The 23,713-nt window shown below is 39.3% G+C and overlaps 2 protein-coding genes across 3 annotated transcripts in view; one reads left to right on the forward strand and one right to left on the reverse strand.

Moving 5' to 3' along the window:
- Window positions 1–2,754: 2,754 nt before the first annotated feature.
- MORN2 (MORN repeat containing 2) lies at window positions 2,755–7,189 on the reverse strand. The gene is made up of 5 exons (XM_032216924.1): window positions 7,154–7,189; window positions 6,597–6,647; window positions 5,503–5,609; window positions 3,758–3,894; window positions 2,755–3,244 (listed from the first exon to the last, which is right to left on the reverse strand). Exons 1-5 carry the CDS (start codon window positions 7,158–7,160, stop codon window positions 3,142–3,144), a joined length of 405 nt encoding a protein of 134 aa, XP_032072815.1. The 5' UTR covers window positions 7,161–7,189; the 3' UTR covers window positions 2,755–3,141.
- Window positions 7,190–7,231: 42 nt separating this feature from the next.
- The window catches only part of DHX57 (DExH-box helicase 57), a 37,799-nt gene continuing 21,317 nt past the window's right edge, over window positions 7,232–23,713 (forward strand). The window contains exons 1-10 of one of the 2 annotated variants that reach the window (XM_032216353.1): window positions 7,232–7,292; window positions 8,106–8,399; window positions 8,958–9,110; window positions 9,485–9,649; window positions 10,233–11,017; window positions 12,690–12,868; window positions 13,252–13,373; window positions 14,690–14,885; window positions 21,770–21,894; window positions 23,572–23,705. In XM_032216353.1, coding sequence (XP_032072244.1) covers window positions 8,113–8,399; window positions 8,958–9,110; window positions 9,485–9,649; window positions 10,233–11,017; window positions 12,690–12,868; window positions 13,252–13,373; window positions 14,690–14,885; window positions 21,770–21,894; window positions 23,572–23,705 — 2,146 coding nt within the window. In that variant the 5' untranslated portion in view covers window positions 7,232–7,292; window positions 8,106–8,112. Of the gene's footprint in view, window positions 7,315–8,105; window positions 8,400–8,957; window positions 9,111–9,484; window positions 9,650–10,232; window positions 11,018–12,689; window positions 12,869–13,251; window positions 13,374–14,689; window positions 14,886–21,769; window positions 21,895–23,571; window positions 23,706–23,713 lie in introns of both variants that reach the window. The other variant, XM_032216352.1, reaches the window with a different exon arrangement.

Consider the following 23,713-nt stretch of genomic DNA (forward strand, 5'->3'; position numbering starts at 1 on the left):
TTTGATCTGATGAATGAAGGCAATATATTGGCCTGAGCCTGGAAGCAATTAAGAGCCAAGGAAGGTGATATCTATATAATACATGCCAGTACAAAAACCCAGTTTAAATTCTTGTTTTTGTATTCAAACATCCCGATTCTAATAGTAGCTCTCTATATAACACATTGCAGTAATCCAAATGAAAGGGTATCATTAAGATTGGAACTTCAATCCACATTCAGAGCAAGTATAGGTAGGATACTTTGCCATAGACAGGTATGAGATCTCTAGTTATATCAATTCTAAAAGAAAGGAAATGTTTTTTCTTGTTTTATTATTTGCCCATTTTTGTCCTCAACAGCTTTTTTAGGAGATCAGAGGAGAAGCATCAGCTGGCATGCTAAACTACTGTAGTTTCAGGTTTCAGGTGCTTGTGATTACTAGTTTCCAGCACTTTTCCATTCATTAAGAAAGATAAATGAACAAAGCTTGACAGTGATCTGTCAATTGCTCATATAATTATTTCCAGTTAGTAAAATTTATACATAGTTTCAGCTTTAAAACTATGCTGAACATTTACCTAATGTATCAGAGCACATCTCTTACAATCTCTTGCTGTTCATGTGTGTCACATAAGGAACAAGTTGATTCTCAATTAATATTACAACATTTAATTATTAATTATTTAAAAGTGGAAATACAGTCAATTTTAAACTTACCCTTGGCTGTACTCTCTTTCTCTCTCACGGTATCTATCAGATCCTTCCTTTATGACTTTGAAACAATGACTATCTCAAACGAAGGGGAAAAGATAGCTGTAGAAGCTGATTATTTCTGAAGTAGGTCTATCACACAGTAATTATTCATTTAAAATCCACGCATGTCTAATCTAAACTTTCTAATTATGCAATCCTCAGGTCACATTCTCCCTGCTGGTTAAAAACAGCAGCTACTGTACATTTCTTAAACCAGAGTTTTCACTATTTAACCCTAGAGGAGCCTGGAAATAATGTACGGGTCTCAAGGAATCTCTATAAAAATTGCAAAAAAGAAAAAGAAAAAAGAAAAAACTTTATAATACAATTCATCTTTAACCTACACAGCTTTAAATATTAGCACTGTGCAGTGTGAAATGAAGTTTGATATTTTTTCAATCACAATCTCTTGTGGAAACTCCTAGCAATCTCTCATGAAACTTTTAAGGTAATGCAGGAACCCAGATGAGAAAAGCTAGCTCAATTATAAAATTCTACTTGATTTTTTTTCTTTTTAGAAGCAACCAAAATGTATGCATTAATTGTACTTCAAAGCAATGCTGTTGGTGTTTCATAAATAGGAAAGTGATCATGTGCACATCTCCAGCATTTTTTTATCCAGCAAATGTGACCATAAATCAGTTCAATTTACTAATATTTCCCCAATCTGCTTGTGCTCTGTCTATTTAATGGACTACATCACCTGTCCATGTTGAGGAGTGGTGTGCTGGCCTAGAGGTGGTGTTCTTGCCTCACAGTCAGGAGGCTGTGAGTTCGATCCTAGGTAGAGGCAGATATTTCTCTCTCTGAGCACACTGAGAATATATCTGCTGAACAAAACTCCGCATTGGTGATAGAAAGGGCATCCGGCCATTAAAACACTCTGCTTGCTCCATTGAGTTGCCCAGGCTCCACCCCACAAGGGATTATGGTATCATAAGAAGAAGATGATGATGATGATCACCTGTCCGTGTTGACTTGACATAATTAAAGCTTTCCTGTAATATAGCCAGAAAGTACTATTTTGGGAAGTCTGTATGGCTAGCCACCATGGTAAGGCTAGGAGGCATTGGACCATCAGATACATCAGATGGTAAGGAAAGGGGCACTTAGAGTTTATTTTTATTGAGTGATCCTGTAATGTTAAAATAGTCTTAAGTATTCCACTAAAAATGTCATTTATACAGTATGTTTAATTTCTAAATGGAAATTACTTTGTGGAAGTCTCAGTCTTCCAGGGTTCTTTTTACAACAGTGCACTGTTGATCAAGTACAAACAATGAAGTGTTGAGATCCAGCATTATATCACAGCAAGTGTGCATCCAACCTGGAATGTACTTGCTCATCCTGGCAGATAATTATCTATCATTTAAGTATATTTAAAGACTGAAACTGCAATATGAATTGTAAATCTGTTCATGTCAGTGGTGACACAATTATTATTTCCATCACTGTCATTGAAATTATGCCAACCTAGCAGTTCGAAAGCATGTAAAAATGCAAGTAGAAAAAATAGGAACCATCTTTGGTGGGAAGGTAACAGCATTCCATGCGCCTTCGGTGTTTAGTCATGCTGGCCACATGATCACGGAGACATTTTCGGACAGCACTGGCTCTTCGGCTAGAGATGAGCACTGCCCCCTAGAGTTGGGAACGACTAGCACATATGTGCGAGGGGAACTTTTACCTATAGCCAGAAATGAAAGAGAGTAGGAGATGGTACTAATCCCCACAGGTTCCATAGGCTGCTGGAAAGTTAAACTCATTGCGTTCAGAAATTCTGTTGCTAAAATATTGGATTATTTTAACAAACTTATCTGTTAGAAATATTTGTTAATTCTGAAATAAATTGTATATTAACAAACTTCCAATGTAAATCCAGTATCTCAGTGAAGGTCTGGGCTATACTTTACATCAGATTTATGCAAAATTGCAGGTAAGAAATCCACTAGAAGCATTGGTGTAAGTTCAATTCATGTTTAATGTATTATTTAAAAACAGACTGATAAAAATTGCAGACTTTAAACCACTTATTTATATACATGCAGTATATTGATTCAATTAAATTTTACTTTGTTTTGCATACTTCCTATTCTTCCCAAATATCTCAACTGCTAATATTGAACTATTGAATATTGAATTTTTATAATTATTAGAAAACATTTTTAAACATTAGCATGCTAAATATAAAATGATATGTATTATTTTATATATATACAATGTGTACAATTAAATAAAGAGAAAAAGATGATGTTCTGAAAGCTAAAGAAATAAATAGACCTTTATTTTACCTGTTTAAACTTTATTTTTAAAAACAGTAATTTGTCTCTATTAAACTATATGTAAAACAATTTGCTTGAAAACTCTGTAACAGAGATTTGATTTCACTCTATCAGTCCAAACCAGTCTACATTTCTAACTTTAGCTTCAGCCCTGGTGCTGCTGTATAGTGAAAGGTGCCATCCCATTCCAGCCCTTGGGTGTCTGTAAATTCTCCTTTCCCTTCCACCCTGAGATGAAAACAAAAATATCAGGTTTAACGAAAGAAAGAAACTATCCATAATCATGTACTCCTAGAGGTATTTTGAGACACAATTTGCTAAAACAGTAATATTGACTTATTTTAATTAGGTTCTTTATACTGTCTGTCTGTATAAAACAGTAAAATGAGGTACAACAAATTAAGACAGATAACACCACCACTACAATAAAATTATCCAAACAATGATAGAAGAAATATAGAAATAAAACATTGTAAGGAGTTTCAATAGCAAAATTAAAATCTTGAAATCTTTTCAGATATGGTATATTCCTATCCTGTCCTGAATGCTAGGCTATGGCCTTTAAATTAAGCCAGACTTTTTGAGGTTGACATAACACAGTAAGCCAGAAACAAATTAAGTATATTTTGGATTACATACATAAACCAAGATACATAAACCAATACTAAATTTCGAATACAAACTAGGTATATTACTGTAGTAGATACTGTTAATTTTTTGCAGTAATTTTTTTCAACTTACTTATTTTCATTGAATTGTCCAGTATATTTGGATCCATTGGGAAATATATAAGTTCCTGTTCCATGTAACATGTTGTTCTTGAATTCGCCTTCATAAACGGCACCTGAAGGATGTTCTAGCCTTCCTAAACCATTCATCTAATTTAACAAAAAGCGGTATTACAAGATGTATTAATAAAATTACTTCAAATATTATTTTCCTAAATTTAGTAAATTTAAAAGGGCCATGCATAGGATTAACTCAGGACAAGTTCAGCTGAATAAAGTTCATCTTATAGCTTACTTTAAGACAATTTGAGCTGGAAAATTAAACAACCCTATATTGTACCAACTTCATTTAAGCACATTAAGAAGAACAAATTCAGAATAAAACTAAACATGTTTTAGAACAGATGATAAACAATTAAATGTTTGTTGTCTTCTATAATTTAAAAACATTGTGGCAGTGCTCTAGAAATAAAAACTTTCTTCCTTATGATCTATTCTAAAGTATGTGAAATATTAATACTATGTAGATGCAAAGTGAAATGGAATTTATCCATTTATTACAGTCATATCCCTCAAGTACATGTGGACTCTTAGTGGCCATATGAATAGATTTACTCTAGGATGATCTGTCCTCAAACTGGTTTTTCAGATTTTGTTGTACTGTATCTACACTCTTTTGTAGATGTCTCAGAACAAGAAAACTAACACATCAGATAACTAAACTACCTCTTGCCTTACTTTGCAGCTTTAGCCCTGGGAGGAGAAGAATAATTAGGAAAATTGTTATGCATCATGAACTCTCACCCATCATTCTGCTTAAGGCAGAAAAGTCAACTAAAAGTTCTAATAATATACTTGCTCTGCATGTATTAAAACAAGACAATGGCTAAGATACCATATATATATATATATATATATATATATATATATATATATATATATATATATATATATATATATATATAATAGATACCTTTCACCCTGGTTTCGCTGATAACGGATAAGAGCCTGTGGCCTAATGGCTAAGATGTCTGCCTAGTATGTAATATAACCCAGGTTCAAATCCCAGTAAGGGTATGGCTAGCTGATGAGAGCTAAATAGCTTGAAATAGATCTATACTAGTCTCCCTTTATTTATTTATCAGCACAAATACAACAACATATATATATATGAGATACCATATATAGCAAAGGGGTATATTTGTGTATATACACATTTTCGTAAATCTGTTTTCCACAGATTCTCCATTCCTACCTACCTAAATCCCCATACGAAATTGCTATGGAAGGCTGAGAGGAAATCAGTGACCTCAAATAAGATACAGCATGGAGGGTTCCAAGATGTTCAAATGGAGGTACTTTTCAGTAAAATGAAGCTATAATTGGCGGTATCCCAAGTTTTATTTATTCATAGGGGTTTCTTAAGTCAATTATTTGCCATCAACTTCAAATTTTGGTCACTGAAAGTTCTATATTTTTATATATCTATATTTTTCTTCAGTACCACAGCACTTCCAGGGAATCCTATTGATATTTCTGATCTTTTCCTTCCACTTCCTTCAACCTTGATACAATCATTTTCCCCTAATTTGCTATTTGTTTGTATTACACCACCCAAAGTATGTGAGTTTCTGCTCGCTAATTAGGGCTTCATTGATACAGTCAGTCTTTATTGTTTTTTACAACCGACTTAATATTATTATAATAGAAGATCTTTAATTATTTGCATGTTTTAGATGTTTTAAAAAACAAATATACCCTATCGTTCTTCCATGTTCCACGATAAATAATTCCACCTGCAGTTGTATGAACTCCATATCCATTTCTCTCAAGAATTCCATCAGGTGTTCTTGTACAGTCACCATCTAATGAATCAAAAGACAATGCAGGAGGGAAAAACCCAGTAACAAGTTACTCAATAGAATTAGTGATGTATTTTTACTATGCTATAAAAAAAAATTATCTGGCCACATGGTATCATGCATCTTGAGAGTCTTGAGCTAATTTGGAACTGATAACCTAAAGAAGGCATGCTGAATTAAGTCTCTGGGAAGTTCTATTGAAGTCTTGACAGAGACTTCAATAGAGAGAGTTTGATTGCTCTCTCTAATCCCTCCACTACAGAAGGAGAGCCATAGCATGGGATCAGAACAATGGTCATTGAATCCTTTGGGAACTCATTGATTATAGGTAGTTCATTCTTGGTTATAATAACAGAATTAGGTGGCTACCCAGATGAATCAGCTAGCTCAGACTATGAACCAATTAGTCCAGCAGATGGGACAAACTTACTGTTTGTTTTTTTACCGTTGAATCTGACAGCTCAGCATTATGATTAATGCTGAGGTAAATTCAGCACATCATGTAGACATGGCTTATGATAATGCTATATTTTATTTTCAATACTGCTTTCAATAACTGTAGTATTGACAGTGCAACATGATTTGATAATATCATTCAAGAAATGTCATACTTTAGGGTATACAATTAAATGCAGTTAGATATTCACTAGCGGGAAATTTCTTCAAAGCCACTTTCCTATCTTTCCCAACCAGAATTTAGAGAAAACTGAGGAAATCGAACGCTAAAACATTCCTGATATTAAAAAACAAACTCATCTCAGCTTATCCTACTAGGACAGGCGTGCATAGTAGATTATATTCTAAAATAATTCATTTGCATTGTAATGTTATTGTCTCATTTACAGCACAATCCTATTTTTTTCAAAAATAAGAACTGTTGAATTTATTTTATTGCAAATAAGCACAACACAGCCTGGATTGGAAATAATTTGTATAGATTTTAATAATCTTTCACCAACACATTATAATATAGCATCTGTAAATATTTACCATACTTATCTTGATTTGGAAATATAAATGATATTTTATAAACTTCAGAACCTGTTGAGAAAGAATATACTTTTACTGATCTTTAAATGTATCCTTCAGCCTAAATATAAAATATAAATAGAGGGAGTGAGTTTGATGTAGTGGTGAAGATACTGGCATAGAAATGAGGAATTATTGAATTCTTAGTTGCTTCTCATCAGTCCAGCCCACCTCAAAGGGTTGCTGTTACTTACACACACACACACACACACACACACACACACACACACACACACACACACAGAGATGCAAAGGGAGCGAGGGAGAGAGAATCATCATCATCATCTGCTCAAGCTTAGTTCATCCTTCCATCTGTCACCCATAAAGTATTCTACACTTAACGGATCTTTTGAGTGCAAAACCACGTTAACAGACACATCAACATTTCACTGGAGAGGTGTGCAAATTCTCCCTGTACTGAAACTGACATAACTTTTTGACTTCGATTAAGAAACACTTTCTTTTTTGTGTGCGTGTTTTTGTTTTCAAACAATCATCCCATTGGAATCGCTACTCACCGGACATAACTCGGAAAGTGCAGACGCGGTTGCTATGGCGACAAGATTTACAGGAAGCGAAAGCTTTTTTACTTCCAGGTCACGGTGGAGTCTTGGCTTCTGCCGGGATTCCGGGCGGCAGTGGCTGTATCTGCTGAGGGTAATTAGCAGGAGAGACAGAGGTTTGTCATTATGGGGAGGGCGGGATGATATTTACAGTGCCGTTCGAGCGATCTTTTCTGAGGCTGTAACCTTCCGTTGGCTTGCAAGTCTTTTAACAACCGGGCAAATGTACAGAGAGTTTAGAGTAGTGGGGAGTCCCCCGGACTGAAGAGGGGGTTTTACAACACGCATGCAGGGAGGCTGTAAGTTTTCTGAAAATGTCTCTGGAAACGCTGGACATGAGATGCTTGCAAGTATTGAGGAAGACGAGGAATTTCAGTCCGGTGTATATATAGTGTTTAAGTGATGCAATATGGCTTTTTTCAATAATGGTAGTGGAGTGTTTTTTGCACAAGGATATCTCGGGATTGGCCCCTTAAATTAATGGCACTGAGGAATAGATCTGACTTAAATCCACAAGCTTATGCTACATTAGTTGAATAGACTGTGCATTGGTCGCCAACTACAGTTCTCTATATGGTTTTTCCTATTTTCACTGTGAATACTGAGGTTCTCTCCCTCACCGCCAATAGTGAGCATCAATATGTAAAGACAAGGGTGTCGATCTACATTTCCTTGAGGGCCGCTTCAGGATTGTGTTTGATTTGGAGGGAGTTGGGGGGGGGGGTAGGCGTGGCCAGATTGGGTGTTTGACACAGGCACAAGATGCATTTTTTCCATTCTTTCTTTCCACACTTCTTTACAACCACCATTTTCCTATCTCTTCTACCAGATATTACTGGCAAACATGTAGCACTATACTTCACTCTTGAGCATTTTGTTTCATGGTTCCCCCCCCCCCACCCTTTAGCTAAAAAATGAGTTCAGCAAAGAGAAGAGGAGGACCCAAAAGTAGAGGAGGAAAAGGAGGAGGCACTGGCAGCAAACATCAAGGCAGTGGCAGCAAACATCAAGGCAGTGGCAGCAAACATCAAGGCAGTGGCAGCAAACATCAAGGCAGTGGCCTGAAAAAAGGATTGGATGAAATATGGGAGGATGATTTCTACGTTTTCGGTAAAACAAAAGGCAGTGGCCACAAAAAAGAATTGGATGAAATGAGTGAGGATGATTTCTGCGTTTTCGGTGAAACAGAAGATGCATGCAGGTTAGCAAAATGAATTTATTATTTGGGATATGAACTGAATGTAGTATCATAGAATTAGGAGGCCAGAGAAATTAAGGAGATCTGAGCTTCATTTTGGGTTTATGAGATAATGGGATCCAAACTTTTATTTCTTGGCACATAAATTTCTGTGCATGGGGAAGAGGTGCTTGCTTTTTCAACAGGCAGCTCTTTTGCTCTGTCTGCTTAATGACCAACACAGTCTCTTGGGGACTGTACCTGGGAGGGTGGGGATAAAGGTGTTGAGCTAGATTATTATATATGGGGACTTTGGTTAACTTCAACAATTTATAACCAAAATTGGGACCATGTAAGTTAAGAATTACTTTTATATGTTTTTCCTCTTCGTTGCTTTGGCAAGAGATCTTTGCAATCTTTCTTACGTTCTCCACCCTTTCTGAGCATTTGCTAACAGCAGAAGATGGAACTGATCTCATACCATGGTCATTTTAATCATAATTTTAACTAATAAATTTTATGTATTTTTGATATGCATTTTACACTACTTGACTGTATTTGTAAATAATCTTCTTTTTGTAGATCAGGTTCTGGTAACAGAGGAAATGGACAAACGAAGCCTGCATCCAAGATCAAAACACATCAGCAGACTCTTCATATGACTTCAGAAAATCAGAAAAGAGTAAAAAAACTTCTTTGTGAACTCCAAGAGCAGGAACTGGCTTCTAGTTCGAAGTGAGTTTTTTAAAAAACACAGTGTACTTATTCTTTAAATATGACATGCCACCAAATTGTATATGAACCCCTTTCATTTTTATAACTGAAGAGGCCTTTCACAGTGCATAATTATGGTATAAAATTAGCATATCTAGATTGTTGATTGATTTAGCAAACAAGATTTTGTACCCATTCTAGAAGAGGAAGCAATGTGTTTATTTAACTGAAAGTGGCTGCATGTTTTACGTAACAAAGACAGTTAATTTCTACCCTTGAACAATTAATAGAAACCATTTCCAGACTGAGGGAGAAGAGTATAAAATCCTTTTGTATAATCCTAATCCTCAGATTAATTTATTGGTTTTAATCCTATAAATATTTTATGCTTTTAGGACAGAAATGTCAGGCATAGATGATTACAGTGAGTCAGATGATGAGCAGTCCTGGTCAGATGACGATGCATTCTCTAAAACCGATTCAAAAGCTGCTTCTCAAGCAATAGTGAACCATGTGCTAGAGACGGAAGTATCATCTTTTGCTGTGCATAAGCTTTCCAGGTAATTATTTAACATCAAAGCCACTGTATAATTTAGGAATCATTGTTAGAATGGATAGTTGCAGTTACTTGAAGGAATAACTGGCATCAGAATCTAGCAACTCATTAGTTTTGGCTTTGATTAAAACAAACACATTTCACATTGTTATAATTATCAAATTACTGTCAATGGGCTGCTTCTTTCTAGAAATTCCAATTCTTTGTGTTATTATTGGGGCGGAGGGGGGCAAGGGGGGAAAAAAACCAAGTTCTTCATTCAAGTGAATTTCCTATCAACCCAAATACTGTTAATCCCTTCCTGGCTCTTTTATTCTGCCCTAGGAGATTTTTAGTAATTCAATTCTGCTTCATCAATTATTCAGACCATTAGTGTATCTTCACAGAATGCAAAATTTCATATTCTAAAAACAACCGCAGACTCAGATAACAATGTATTTTCTACTTGCAGAATCAAAGTGTATTATGCAATCCAGAGTAGCTTTTTCTCATAGGCTAAAATGGGCTAAAATATTCATTTTCAGAAGTAGTAGAACTACTTGCTCTTGCCCAGATGGCACTTGTATCCACTGTTTTCTTCCTCCTAGGTATGGCTTTGATTCTGAGCATTGTCAAGCAGTACTGAAAACTTACAATGGTAACATTGGAGCATCTTTGGAACATTTACTTTTGCAGTGCTTTACAGAAAAGTTTGGAAAGGAAATGCAGCACACAGAAGCTTCTGTTCCAGCAAATATTAAAGATTGTTTTGAACAAAGGCAAGAAGAAGCTTTAGCCCTCCGTTCAATCTGCGGAGACAAATTTGTTGAACGAATTCGAAATCGAGTTTGGATTATTACATTAGAGTTGGCATATCTAACAAATATTCTCAGCAAGACAAAACAAGGAAATAGCATCACCAGTAACACAGTTAATACAAATTCCCAGAGTATCTGTAAATATTACCTTCGAGGAGATTGCAAATTTGGATCAAGATGCAAATTCAAGCATGAAACTTCACCCAATGAGAAATCACTTCCCCCCATTCGAGAGGATGCACATCTTAAACTTAGTGCTCCTGTGTATGAACTTGAAGTAAGATTTCCAGAAGATAATAAATACCCTTATCAACCACCTCTTGTGGCCTTCTATTCTACTAATGAGAACCTGCCCCTATCTTGTCGATTGCACTTAGCAGAATTCCTTTATGAAAAGGCCTTAATTTCATCTGAGTCTAATGAACCTGTAGTATATGATTTTGTAACATGCTTAAGAGATGAAGCTCAAGTCCTGAAATTGCTCAATAAGACACCCCACAAATACAGTGTTCCCTCACTGCCTCCAAAACAAAAGTTTCTAAGTAGCTCTAATAATCCATATCAGACTTCTCAAGGTATGTTCATTTTTCATAACTCTTTATTGGGATCTTGAAAATCAATGTTGAATGCCTCCATTTTGCTTCCAATTGATATGATAATAGTATTTAGGTATTATTCCTACTCTGGTGGGCTTGAACAATATTATAAATAAATTTTGAGAGGAAACTTTGTAACTGATTGGATCTTTGTTTTTGGTTTTTTAGTAATTTGCTAACATGAATAGAACTAGGCAATTTTCAGTTAGAGAGAATTGTGCTTCAAGGAATGAATTGTGTGTAAGTAAGAAATGTCAGAGTTTGTACTTCAACAAATAAATTAACACCAAATGACAAAAAGATATAACTATTTTTTAAAGTAATATTGTATCACTCAAAGTCTTTCTAATGTATTGAGTTCCCAGTTTGGAGACTATAGAATTGAAAGAGATCAACCCAAGAGGGCAGATTTTCCCATTAAAACTTGCATTGGAGAATGAACCTTTAATATAATCCTTCATTGATCATTTTATTTGGATTAGCATTTTAGCATTTGCTGTTCATTAATCCAAATCTCATTTACAGTATTTATGGAAAGTGTACTATACCCTTTAATTGATACCTTCAAGTACCCTACAACAGCAGTCCCCAATCTTTCCGGCTCTGAGGATCAGTGATGGTGGTGGTGGAAGAAGGAATAATTCCATGCACATGTGTGCACCGTTTGCACAAATTCAGCTTTGTGAGTTTGCACACTTGCTGTTTGTGCAGGATGGGTCCAGACAGATTGAACTGGGGGTTGGCGACCCCTGCCCTACAACATGTATCTTGAACAAAACATAAGAAAATTGTATCTAATAAAATCACCATTATAAACCCGAAAAGGCATAAATTTAAGAAAATTGATTTTAAAAAACTTGTTTTCATTGCAAAGTAAACATTGGGATACTATGGATGCGAGAATGATAATATCTACTCAAGAACAATAACTTTTGCCTGACTTTATTTAAGAAAAGCATGATACATTTAATTTCAGTAACAAATACAGTATGATATTCTTCTAATGAATAGAACTTCAAGTTCCATCATCATTAGCCAGCACCTATAACCCATATAATAGTCTTGTTTTAATCTGTATAAGCCTCTTTTGAGAGAGAAATCAATACTAGAATGATTGAAATGCTAAAATGGGTGAACATAATTCTGATCATGAGCAAACTGAAAGATATTTGGTAGAGAAAGTCTTCTAAAATGCAAGATAGAATCCATTTGATTGTGCAAGCTCCTATGTTTATTTCCTAGCATCACTAGGCAGAACTAGGAAAAATGTTCTTTAAGTCTAGAGAAGCAATGACAGTTTTCAATCAATAATGAGCTTGATAGAGCAGGCCTGATTATTTTTTAACTGCAGTCACATCTTATACTTACCTCTAGAGTGCCCAATTCATGGCTATATAATTTAAAGGAACTCCTAATCTGAATTTATTTAGTGCGTGATACATTTCTCCCATCTGTATCAAGGATGACCATCAGTGGAAGCCTGAATTCAAGGTATGGTGGGCAGGATTCCTGAGCAGAAATCTGTCAAATAAATAAACTAGCCACTGGTGTACTGATCCCTGTGTCAACAATATTCATACCTTCCCCTTCCACTCTAAGTTAAACCAGTATTGAAGAAAACACCTGCTAATTGTTAAGATTTTTTTTAAAGCATCAACAGAGGTGGAAGCTGAGGAACATGAGAATGACCAAGGGGGCCTACAAACAGTTCATATAGAGAAAGAGAGTTACGTGAATTTCAAAAAGAAACTTTTATTGAAAAGCAGGACTCCATCACAATCTATTACCAAAGAAAATCTTAACATTTGCAAACAATTCCACATAAAAAAGGTATAGTTAGCTTTTAAATTGTTTTAACTATGAATATGTCGGAAAATAATTTGGTATATTGGAACTTTTTTTTTTTACATATCAGGCACATTTATATTCATGTAATAACCCTTGATTGTCATTTTAAAAATCCATTATTGGCTAAAATTACTTTAATAACTGATTAAAAGTTGCAGTCCAAATTTATGGTAATTAACAGTTGGATCCCAATTAGAATTTGTTCTACTTTCTTGAGCTCCTTAAAAATCATGATTTTGTTCATAAAATGCTTCACATATTTTTATTTATGTTGATTGCCTGCTTTAGTGAACAGTAAATATATTGTTACTCGCATATTGGAGGCTAATTATGGTTGCTGGTAAACTTGTGCATGTTTTTGTCAGTCTTCTAGGCAGTACCAAACCATGTTACAAGAACGCCAAAAACTCCCAGCATGGGAAAAGAAAAAAGATATTCTCAGATTGCTGAGCAAATATCAGGTCCTTGTTGTAAGTGGTATGACTGGGTAAGTGTATAATCTATGTCCAAACTTGAATAGAGGCTACATTGCACTTCATGTCTGATGTCTCAATAGGCCAGTACTCCTTTTTCATAATTCATTATAAATAAGAGGGAGAGAAGCTCAAGATCATATTCACAAGAAAGGAGGGATACTTTTGCTGTTTTTCTTAGATTAAGATTGGACTGATCAGTTCTCCATCTTTCCCCAGTTTAGCTTAGTTGAAAAGTAAATGTGAAGAAATAAAAAAGCCAGATCAGTGTCTCTTTGTGTTTATAATTTACCATTTCTTGTTAAGACTTGATAGATAAACAGGCTAAAAAATAAAAAGAAGAAAATGAAATCTATCTATTGGTTAGGTTATGAACTGCCAGCAATGAAACTATTGTAGAATTAAATGAAAGAGTAATCATACATTCTCTACGTATTTCTGCTAATAATTCAAATTATAATATAACTTTAGTAGTAATTACAGTTTAAAATGTCAATTATAAATACAATTAAATATAAAATTCTACCCTTTTTTAGAACATCCTAAAATTAAGAAGTCTGATTCAACGTTCTGTAGCATCTATGTCAAAATTATGTGAAGCAGAGTTCCCCAACCTTTCCGCCTTTGCAGATTGGCGGGGGTGGTGGTTGCGCACAAGCAGCCGACAAGCGTGCATGTGTAGCTCCATTTTGCATGAGCAGGAGGCATGCATGCCCACTGCTGCTTGTGCAAGTGGGGATGTATGCATGCTCTGTTGCTACTTCTGTGGCCGGGTTCTGAACAGCTCACGGGCCAGTAGTGGGCTGTGGCCCACTAGGTTGAGGGCCCCTGGTGTAAAGGAACCTCATACTTTTCCAATAGGAAGCCCCCTATTTGTTTATCTGCTTTGTAGAAGCGTGGCAAAATGTAATCCCCAAAAAGAAGGTTCCATTTTGGCAATGCAAGAGAAATTTCTGCATCTATTTTTTGGCCTCAAATTGTAGACTTTGTAAAAGTCCCATCTGTTTTGTACAGTTCAAGTTGCAGTCCTCAGCAGAAAATCTTTCATGAGGCTTGAATTCAGTCTTCTTTTTTCAAATTTCTGAATCAGTATTAGCAAATAGAAAAAATAAATAAATGTATTTTTATTTCAATGAGCATGTATATAAAGGAAAGATTTGAGGCCAAAAAAACCTATTTATTTTATCCTTTTGATACTTTTATATTTCATTGATATGTGCTCAGTCTTGAGAAGTAGAATATTCTTTAAAAGATATTATCCATAGTTCAGCTTAGATCTCAATGATTTGTTATGTGCTGTTTGAGGGATGGGTGATTTTTTTCCTTGCAGATGTGGAAAAACCACTCAGGTACCTCAGTTTATTTTGGATTCCTCCCTTGAAGGCCCTTCTAATAAAGTAGCCAACATCATTTGCACCCAACCTCGTAGGATTGCTGCCATTTCTGTTGCTGAACGTGTAGCCAAGGAACGAACAGAAAGAGTTGGAATTACTGTTGGATACCAAATCCGGCTAGAAAGCGTCTGGGTTTGTTTTTTTCATTTTACATTTGTTGAAGTGGTAATTCTGGTAATGTGTTTTAATATAACTCTTTTTAATAAGTGAGAGAAAATATACATAAGTTTACTGTTTTACTTTCCCCTATGTATTCCTTATTGGATCTAAGAATGATACCAGTCATTTGAATATATTTTGGCCAGTGTGTTATAATATATTTTGTTGTGCAACTCCCAGAATTATAGGCAACTATATAAATTAAATTAAATTATTAAATTAAGCTCCACTGCCTTTTTGTCCATGTATGGAAATTACTTTTTCTCTGTTTAAGTAAGGAAGTGTTCCAGGTTGCTTAGTTATAATTATATTAGACTTTTGCATTCACTATTGTTCACCAGCCAGAATCCAATTTACAATACTGAAAGATATTTTGCTTCATTAGTCATGAACAAGCTTTGTAGTTTTTTGAAATAAATAGGATAGAATTTAATAGGGTGAAGTATAAAATTCTACATCTGAATAGGAAAAAATGTAAAACACAAGTATAGCATAGGGAAACCTGGTTGGATCCGAGTGTTCTTTTTTACTATAAGATAAACATGAGCCAGCATTGTGGAATCTCTGCTGAAAAGGTAAATGCTATATTAGGGTGTATTATGAGCCCAAATCATGGGAAATATAAGTTCCACTCAACTGTGTTCTGGTCCATCAGTTGGTTTATAGGTTTCACAGTTCAAAAGGGACTTGATAAAATTGAGCAAATTCATGCAGAGCTATAAAGATGGTGAAGGGCCTGGAAACAAAGTTTTATGAGTTAGCTTCTAGAAAAGACAACTGGGGAGGAGATATAATAGCAGCTGTTAAACATTTGAAGGGATGTCTGACAGAAGAGAATAAACTAATTCTCTAAGTAGGTGGAGACATTATCCAGGCATGGGTATGACTCTGTCAGGATCCAATACGACTGGGTCTACAAGTATTAAAGACACGCCCACTAGGCTCCTCCCCAGAAATAGACTCAGTCGATCCTTCGATTAGCTGTGTCTCCGTATCTCTCCTTGCTACTTAATCCCTTAATTTCTAAAATCTTTCCAAAATTCTCTAATTGGCTTTCTCTCAAATTTGTGTTTCGATTGGCTTTACTTCTTCGCTCCTTTAAGGCATTGCAGCCTCTAGGAGTCTTTTGCCTCTCTTTGACTTGCTGCTTCAGCAGTGGAGTGCGTTAGCAGCCAGCCTACGAGGTTTTCCCTTAGGCTCCTTTTATTGTCTCCCGCTGGTGCCACGCTGCCTGAAAGGCCAATCTCTGAGCCGCGCTGCTAGAGGAGCCAATTGCTGCAGCCACACTGCTGAATGAGACGATCGCTGCAGCCCTGCCGCTGGAAAAGCCGCTTCTAATTGCGGCAGCCACAAGAAGCGCTTTGCATACCGCGCCTCTCCTTGCCACCCCAGCAGCGTCCTTCGTATGGCTTCAATTCTGCTCCTGATGCCGGAGCATTTGGCAGGCAGCAAATTGTTTGGCGATGAGCCGCTTTGTTGGCTCGCTACCTCAGCCCTTCCTCAGGGCCCTGTCTACCCGGGCGGCAGTTGGATTTTGGCGTTAAATCTGGCTGCCATTTTGTTTAGGCGGGAAGCCTACAACAACGCTGTGGAACGCTCGGTAACCATGAGTAATGGCAACCAATGAGACCACGGTTTCCCAGGGGGGAGGATTCATCAATTCCAGTTGTCCCTTCTATTCCGGTCCCCTCTGAGCCTAGAAGCAAAAAGAGAGCTTATAACTCCAAGCCTTCTGCTGCCAAGCCTTCTAAGGCCCCTAGGCCTACTCCTCCTCAAGAGGCCCAAAATCTGACTACTCCGAGTGCAGTTCCTGACAAGGCCTCTGACCCGGCTCCACGAAAGGCCACTTCCAAATCCAATCATTGTTCTACTCCTATCCCTGTTCCTAGGGTCTCTCCGCCATAAAATTTCAATCCCATGGAGGATCTCTCCACTGATACCGATGGGGATATCTCTCCCCCGGCTTCTCCTTTAAACCCAGAGGATGGAATTGGATTTTAAGGGGATTCTGACTCTGAATGGTAGTGTTCCCCCGGACATAGATGTGGGTTCTCCTGTCCCCAGAGATATGGCTGACATCATAGCAGCTGCCATTGAGCAGGGCATTGCTGCAGGCCTTCAACAGCGGCCTCTTGCTGCTACCACTCCTTATTGCTCCACTTCTAACAAATCAAAGAGGGGGCATTCTAACTAGGCTCAAGAGACCACTTCTGCAAGCGCTTGTCAGCCTTCTGCTGGGGACCCCGAGGAACAGGTCGCACGTGATTCTGACCTGTCAGAAGATATGGACTTGACTCCTGCTCCTTCTGCCTTATTGGGCCTGTTGAAGCCTGCCTTGTTTCGTTCCCTCTTGTTTAAGGCCAAAAAGGTCTCTGGTATTCCAGCCCCAAAACCATCCTCCTCTGCAGAGGTCGACAAATCTGACACCACAGATCCCCTCTTTTTATGTCCACCAGTCGAAAAGGATATAGTTCCTTCCCCAAAACTATTCCTGGAAGTAATTCAAAATCAGTGGGTTTCTCCGGGGTCAGGACCCCTCCCTTCGACTCTGGACAAACAGTTGTACAATGTCAGCCCAGAGCTCTCTGGTTTCTCTGTCATCTCCCAACACAGCCACCAATGCTCCAGAGGACGCTCTCCATCCCGAGGAAAAACGCTTTGAACAATCACTGGTAAAGGAGCATCAGTCCGCCGCATGGGCGGGTCAGAGCCGCCTCTTCTGCTTCCTTTTTCAATAGGGCGGCTCTTCATTGGCTGAAGCAGATGCAGGACAGGATCCTTCCTGGTGATTCCCACGCTCAACAGGACATTAACAAGCTCAAAGCGGCGATGGAGTACGCGGCGGATGCCTTTCTGGATGCGGCTTGTTTCTCCTCCAGGTCGATGGCTTCTACAATCACCACGAGGCGTCTTCTTTGGTTGAAGCAGTGGCAGGTGGAGGCCAGAGCAAAGTGGCGTTTGGCGTCTTCCCCTTTCTCACCCGGCCTGCTCTTTGGTCCGCCTTTGGAACCTCTCTTGGTAGAGTCCAAGGACAAGCGCAAGGTGTTTCCTTCTGCAAACTGCAAGACTGATCCTAAACCTTCTTCTTTCTTCCGCAGGTCGTCCTTTTGTGGGACGGACGGGGGATTTGCCTATCCCCATTCTCAGCGCCAGGCAAGACAGGGTCATCATTTCCAGGACAGGTCCAACAGGAACTCCCAGTGTTTCTCCTATAGAAAGCCCTTCAAGGGCAGCTCAAACTATACCTTTTGAAAGCAGAAGTGAAATCTCTGAAAACCTCCCTATTGGGGGCCTCCTGTCAGCCTTCGCTGATGACATCTCCAGCGACTCTTGGATCAGGTGTACTGTCCGTTTTGGCCTGGCCCTGCAATTTCTCTCCAGTCCCCTGGATTCTTTCATACCAAGTCCTGTCTCCAGAGACAGTTCCAAAAAACATCTAGTTGAACTAGCTATAGGTCATCTCCTCCAAATTCAGGCCATTGAGGAGGTGCCCCTTGAGCAACAGGGACGGGGTTTTTATTCCCGTCTCTTCATAGTGCCTAAGTCTTCGGGGGATTGGAGAGCAATTCTCGACCTCAAATTTCTAAACAAATTTATAGTCTACCGGAGGTTTAAAATGCACTCTCTGTTGTCCATTCTGGAGAGCATTTGGCCCAATGACCTTCTCTCTTCCATTGACCTCACAGAGGCATACCTCCATATCCCTATTCTTCCAGATCACAGGATCACATCTCCTTTTTTCTTATGAAGGGAATCTTTTCCAATACCAAGGACTCCCATTTGGCTTATCCTCAGCCCCAAGGGTTTTTACTAAGATCCTTACTGCTCTGGCCACCCATTTCAGATCTCTGATATTTTGTTACTATCCAGCTCATCACATCAGGCCCACTGGGACGTCCAGCTCACCTTTCAGGCCCTAGAGGACCACGGCTTTCTGGTCAACTTGAAGAAGAGTCATCTGCAGGCCACGACTCGTCTCACAGACCTGGGGGCAGTGAGAGACACTTCTCTAGAACAGGTATTCTTATCTCCAGGCAGGTGAACATTCGCAACCTGGTCTCATCCATCCGTGGCCAACAGACAGTTCCTCTCATTCAACTGTCTCAACTTCTGGGAAAGATGGTGTCCCCTTTCCACATCGTTCCGTGTGGCAGATTCCACAGTTGACAGCTACAACGGTTGCTGCTCCTGTACCAGAAGGCGGACTGCAGTTGCTCAACACACAGAATTTGCCTGATCCCCAAGGTAAAACACTCCCTGCACTGGTGGCTCTCCCCTGCTGTGGAACAGGGATCTGTATTTCGCGACACCCCCCCCCCCCATGCATCATTCTAACGATGGACGCAAGTCTGCAAGGCTGGGGAGCTCACATTCTGTCGCACACGGCCCAAGGCCTTTGGTCACGCTCTGACCAGAGGAACAGTATCAACTGGTTGGAGCTAAGAGCCATGTTTCTCGCCCTGTTTCGGTTCGAATCTCTCGTGACCAATGCGCACGTGCTCGTCCTTACGGACAACACCACCACCAAGGCACACATAAACCGGCAGGGGGGGAACAAAATCCCGGCATCTAATGACTCTGTCTTTCCAACTGATATCTTGGGTGGAGACCCACCTGTTGTCTCTCCGGGCTGAGCACATATTGGGGGGCCAAAACACTCAGGCAGATGACTTCAGCGGCATGCACATCGATCCAGCAGAGTGGAGCTTACATCGTTGCATCTTCGAACAACTGACGGTCAGGTTTAGACTTCCGGTTCTCGACCTCTTTGCCTCCTAGGACAACACTCAGCTACCAAGGTACTTTGCATGCTATGCAACTCCAGGGGCGGAGGGCGTGGATGCTCTGAGGAGTGAGTGACCTCCGGGCCTTCTGTATGCCTTTCCTCCCACCCCTCTCATTCAGCGAGTGGTGCGAAAACTGCTGGTGGAAAGGGCAGAACTAATCTTGATTGCGTCCCGGTGGCCCCGCAGGCCCTGGTTTGCCGATCTCATGAACCTCTCAGTAGCTCCACCGTGGCAACTGCCCCAATTCCCCTCACTGCTCCTCCAAGGGTTGTTCCAACATCCTGACCTACCTTGGTTACCTCTCACTGCTTGGAGGTTGAGCGGGAAGCTCTAAGGACTGCGAACCTGTCCGCTGAGGTCATTCACACAATTCAAGCCTCCAGGCGCTCTTCTACCAACTGCATTTACGATGCCACTTGGACTCAATTCTCTGTCTGGTGTCAAAGGGCATTGTTCTTCTACAGGCTTCTATTCCTCACATTCTCCAGTTTGTGCAACAGGGGCTGGATCTGGGACTTTCGCAAAATACTCTTCACCACCAGGTCGCGCCTCTGTCCTCAGTCCTCTCTCTGACTTCTGCTCAGCCCCACTCTCATGAACCTCTTATTCGTTGTTTCTTGTGGGGTGCCACAAACATCAAGCCACCTACAATACACAGGTTCCCGACCTGGGATGTCTCCAAAGTCCTCGAATCCTTAACTCAGTCTCCATTTGAGCCTTCGCATTCTGTGTCTTTGCATGATTTAACATTAAAAGTGGTTTTTCTTGTAGCCATTTTCACAGCAAGGCGAGTTTCCAAGTTGGTGGCCTTGTCCATCAGATAAGATTTATGCATCTTTCATCCGGATAAGGTAGTCCTTCGGCTTGACCTGGCCTTTGTACCTAAGGTAAATTCTGTATTCCATAGAACACAGGAATTGGTGCTCCCCGACTTCCTCAGCCATCACACAAGCTGGAACGTAAGTGGCACCACCTTGATGTACGACGTGCTTTACGTATTTATATTAAATGAACTGCTACTTTCAGGCAAAGTGAGGCTCTTTTTGTCAAGTTCCAGCCTGGAGGTAAGAGAGGCTCCAAGGCCTCCTCTTCGGACATTGGTAGTTGGGTATGGGCGGCTATTTCTAGGGCGTATTCTACTCTCTCTTTGCCGGTTCCACCTCATATCACGGCGCACTCCACATGCAGCGCGGCGACCTCTGCGGCCTGGTCATCTCAAGCTTCGCTGGAGCATATATGCCGAGCGGCCACATGGACCTCAATTTCTCCATTCATCCGACACTACAAGCTTGATAGATACACCTCAGCAGACGCTTCACTCGGACGGCGCGTGTTGCAGCATGTGGTTTCTACTTAAAATTTATTATCTTATTCCATTCCCTCCCAATGGGACTATTGGGCCTTGGTATGTCCCATGCCTGGATGATTTCTCCATCTACTTGGAGAATGGGCATTGGTTCCTACCTGATACGCCCTTTCTCAGGATGGTGGAGACATCATCCCGCCCCACGCTGTTACTTTGACTTCTGGTTTTTTTCTCTACTGTTTTCCTTGGGGAGAGATAATTTCTATCATTTCAGATTGTTTACACAGCGGTCTACAAGTCACTCCTTCATCTATTTCTGGGGAGGAGCCTATTGGGCATGTCTTTAATACTTGTAGACCCAGTTGTATTGGATCCTGACGGAGTCATACCCATGCCTGGATGATGTCTCCACCATCCTGAGAAAGGGCATATAAGGTAGGAACCAATACCCATTTTCCATCGGCCCAGGGGGCAGAGTCAGAGCCATTGGGTTAAACAGGAAGGAAGGAGAACCTTCCTGACTGTCCAAGATGTCAGTCAAAGGACATGCTGCCACACAAAATGGTGAGTTGTCCTTTGCTCGAGGTCACTGATAACTAGATAGTTCTTGAATTGAACAGGGGGTTGGAGTAGATGATCTCCAAGATATATGTCAACTCTATAATTATAAATAGACTGCCATTTTATGATTCATGGAAAACAAAATAATCTGACAGAACATTGATTTTCTTGGCCATTTTAATATTTTATCTTTTTTATGCAAGTCGTCTTCTACACGGCTATTGTACTGTACTACTGGAGTGCTTCTGAGAAGACTAGAAGGAGATAAAAATTTACAAGGAATAACTCACATTATTATTGATGAAATACATGAGAGAACAGAAGAAAGGTAATCGAACCTTTAAAATTAGGGAATTTTTCATTATTGTATTGTATAACCTTTCTCTACATTTATTCTATTTATATGCAAATGCTTCTGTTGAATTACCATTCCATTTTTTATTTTAACATTCCATTTTTGCTCTGCTAATCTGGCCAATCTAGAGGTGGACCCACATTTTTCTTAAAACTGGGATCAACTGAATTCCTGGAACAATAGATTTTGGGATTTGGGGAACTGATTCATTCACCAGTTCAACTTTTGCTGTGGTTGTTAGCTCTGTTAAAAATGAAGTCATCTTCAGTCCCAGAAGTCCAAAGGTTGTAAATTCATTTCCTTTCCCCCTGTCTTTGTGGTATGCAGAAGGAAGAATTTATTTATTTATTAGATTTGTTTGCTGCTCATTTCATTTCAACAGAATAGCTCATGCATATTCTGTTTTAAGCTGCACTGTTGACCAAGTCAGCAAAACAATCTAAGGAGTATTCCTAGCTTCTTTAACAATTAATCAGTGTTCAAATCATGATTCCCAGCATTTATATAATCATATACCAGGCACTGGAGAAAATGAATAAAATAAACTACTATTCGGTCTTTCAGCTGAATAGAAAACTGAGAAAGGAGAATGTATGGCAAAATTTGGGTTTTGAGATCACACGAGCTAACTCTTACAGTATATACAAATGTATTACTTATGAATCCTGGATTACTACATTATGCTAATCAACCTCTAGATTGGAATTATTATTAACATTCAGTTCAAAGATGTGAGGATATTCTTCGAAAAAAATCCTGGCTTACTGTCTTTCTCCTATGCCCATGATAGCAAACCTATGGCACGTGTGCCACAGGTGGCACATTGAGCATTTGTTAGGGCACATGAGGCATTGCCCTGTCAGATCCAGTGCGCATGTGCATGCTGGCCAGCTGACTTCGGCCTTCTTTTGGATGAAAAACAAATCAACACCCAAACCAGAAGTTTGGGAACAGACTTCTGCTTTGCGCTTTGGACCGTTTTTCTCACTCCAGAGGCTTCAGGGAAGCTTCCTAAAGGCTCTGGAGGGCAAAAAACGGCCCTATGGGCAAACCGGAAATCCATTCCTGGACTTCCGGTTTGCCAGTAGGGACATTTTTTGTGCTATGGAGGAGCTCCGGAAAGGCAGGGGAGGCTCTTTTTGCCCTCCCCATGCTCCTAGAAAGCCTCTGGAGCCTGGGGAGGGCAGAAACCGGGTCCATCGCATGCCAAAAGTGGTGGGGAGAGCAGGGGTTATGCACGCATGCACACGGGGTCGCATGCATAGCATTATGGGTGTGGGCACGCCCATGCAGACCCCCCCTGCGCTCCTCCCACTTTTGTCATGCGATGGGAAAAAGTTTAGCCATCACTGTCCTATGCTCTTAATTGACTACTATATAAGAAGTTACTTTCCAATTTTTTTTTGCTTTTAATGCACTTAAAATTTGCATTTCATTGATGAGGACAAATTATTATGCTCTCCTTCCAGAATAACAGAAGAGGTATGTTGTTCGTTTTTCAGTTTATGCCATAATATGTAATATATTTACAGCTTTGGACCTAGAACATTAAGAACTAAATAGGGAGTGGACACCCAAGAATCTCTTTTAATATTGAAAGAGGAGGCAAAAACATGCAAATGTTGGAAGAATTTTTCTTTTTTTTCCCAGTGACTTCTTGTTATTGATTATGAAGGGCTTATTGTTACAAAGACCAGAGCTGCGTGTTGTACTAATGAGTGCTACTCTGAATACAGACATCTTTTCTCAGTATTTTAATTCCTGCCCTATTATCAAAATACCAGGTGAAAAA

The sequence above is a fragment of the Thamnophis elegans genome, chromosome 4 (assembly GCF_009769535.1).
Source record: "Thamnophis elegans isolate rThaEle1 chromosome 4, rThaEle1.pri, whole genome shotgun sequence".
Lineage (NCBI taxonomy): Eukaryota > Metazoa > Chordata > Lepidosauria > Squamata > Colubridae > Thamnophis > Thamnophis elegans.

Coding starts and splice junctions, on each gene's coding strand:
- MORN2 (XM_032216924.1), bottom strand. Junction 5,610..6,596: donor TCCAAATCAAGATAAGTATG/GTAAATATTTAC, acceptor TTGATTCATTAG/ATGGTGACTGTACAAGAACA. Junction 3,245..3,757: donor GGACAATTCAATGAAAATAA/GTAAGTTGAAAA, acceptor TTTTCATCTCAG/GGTGGAAGGGAAAGGAGAAT.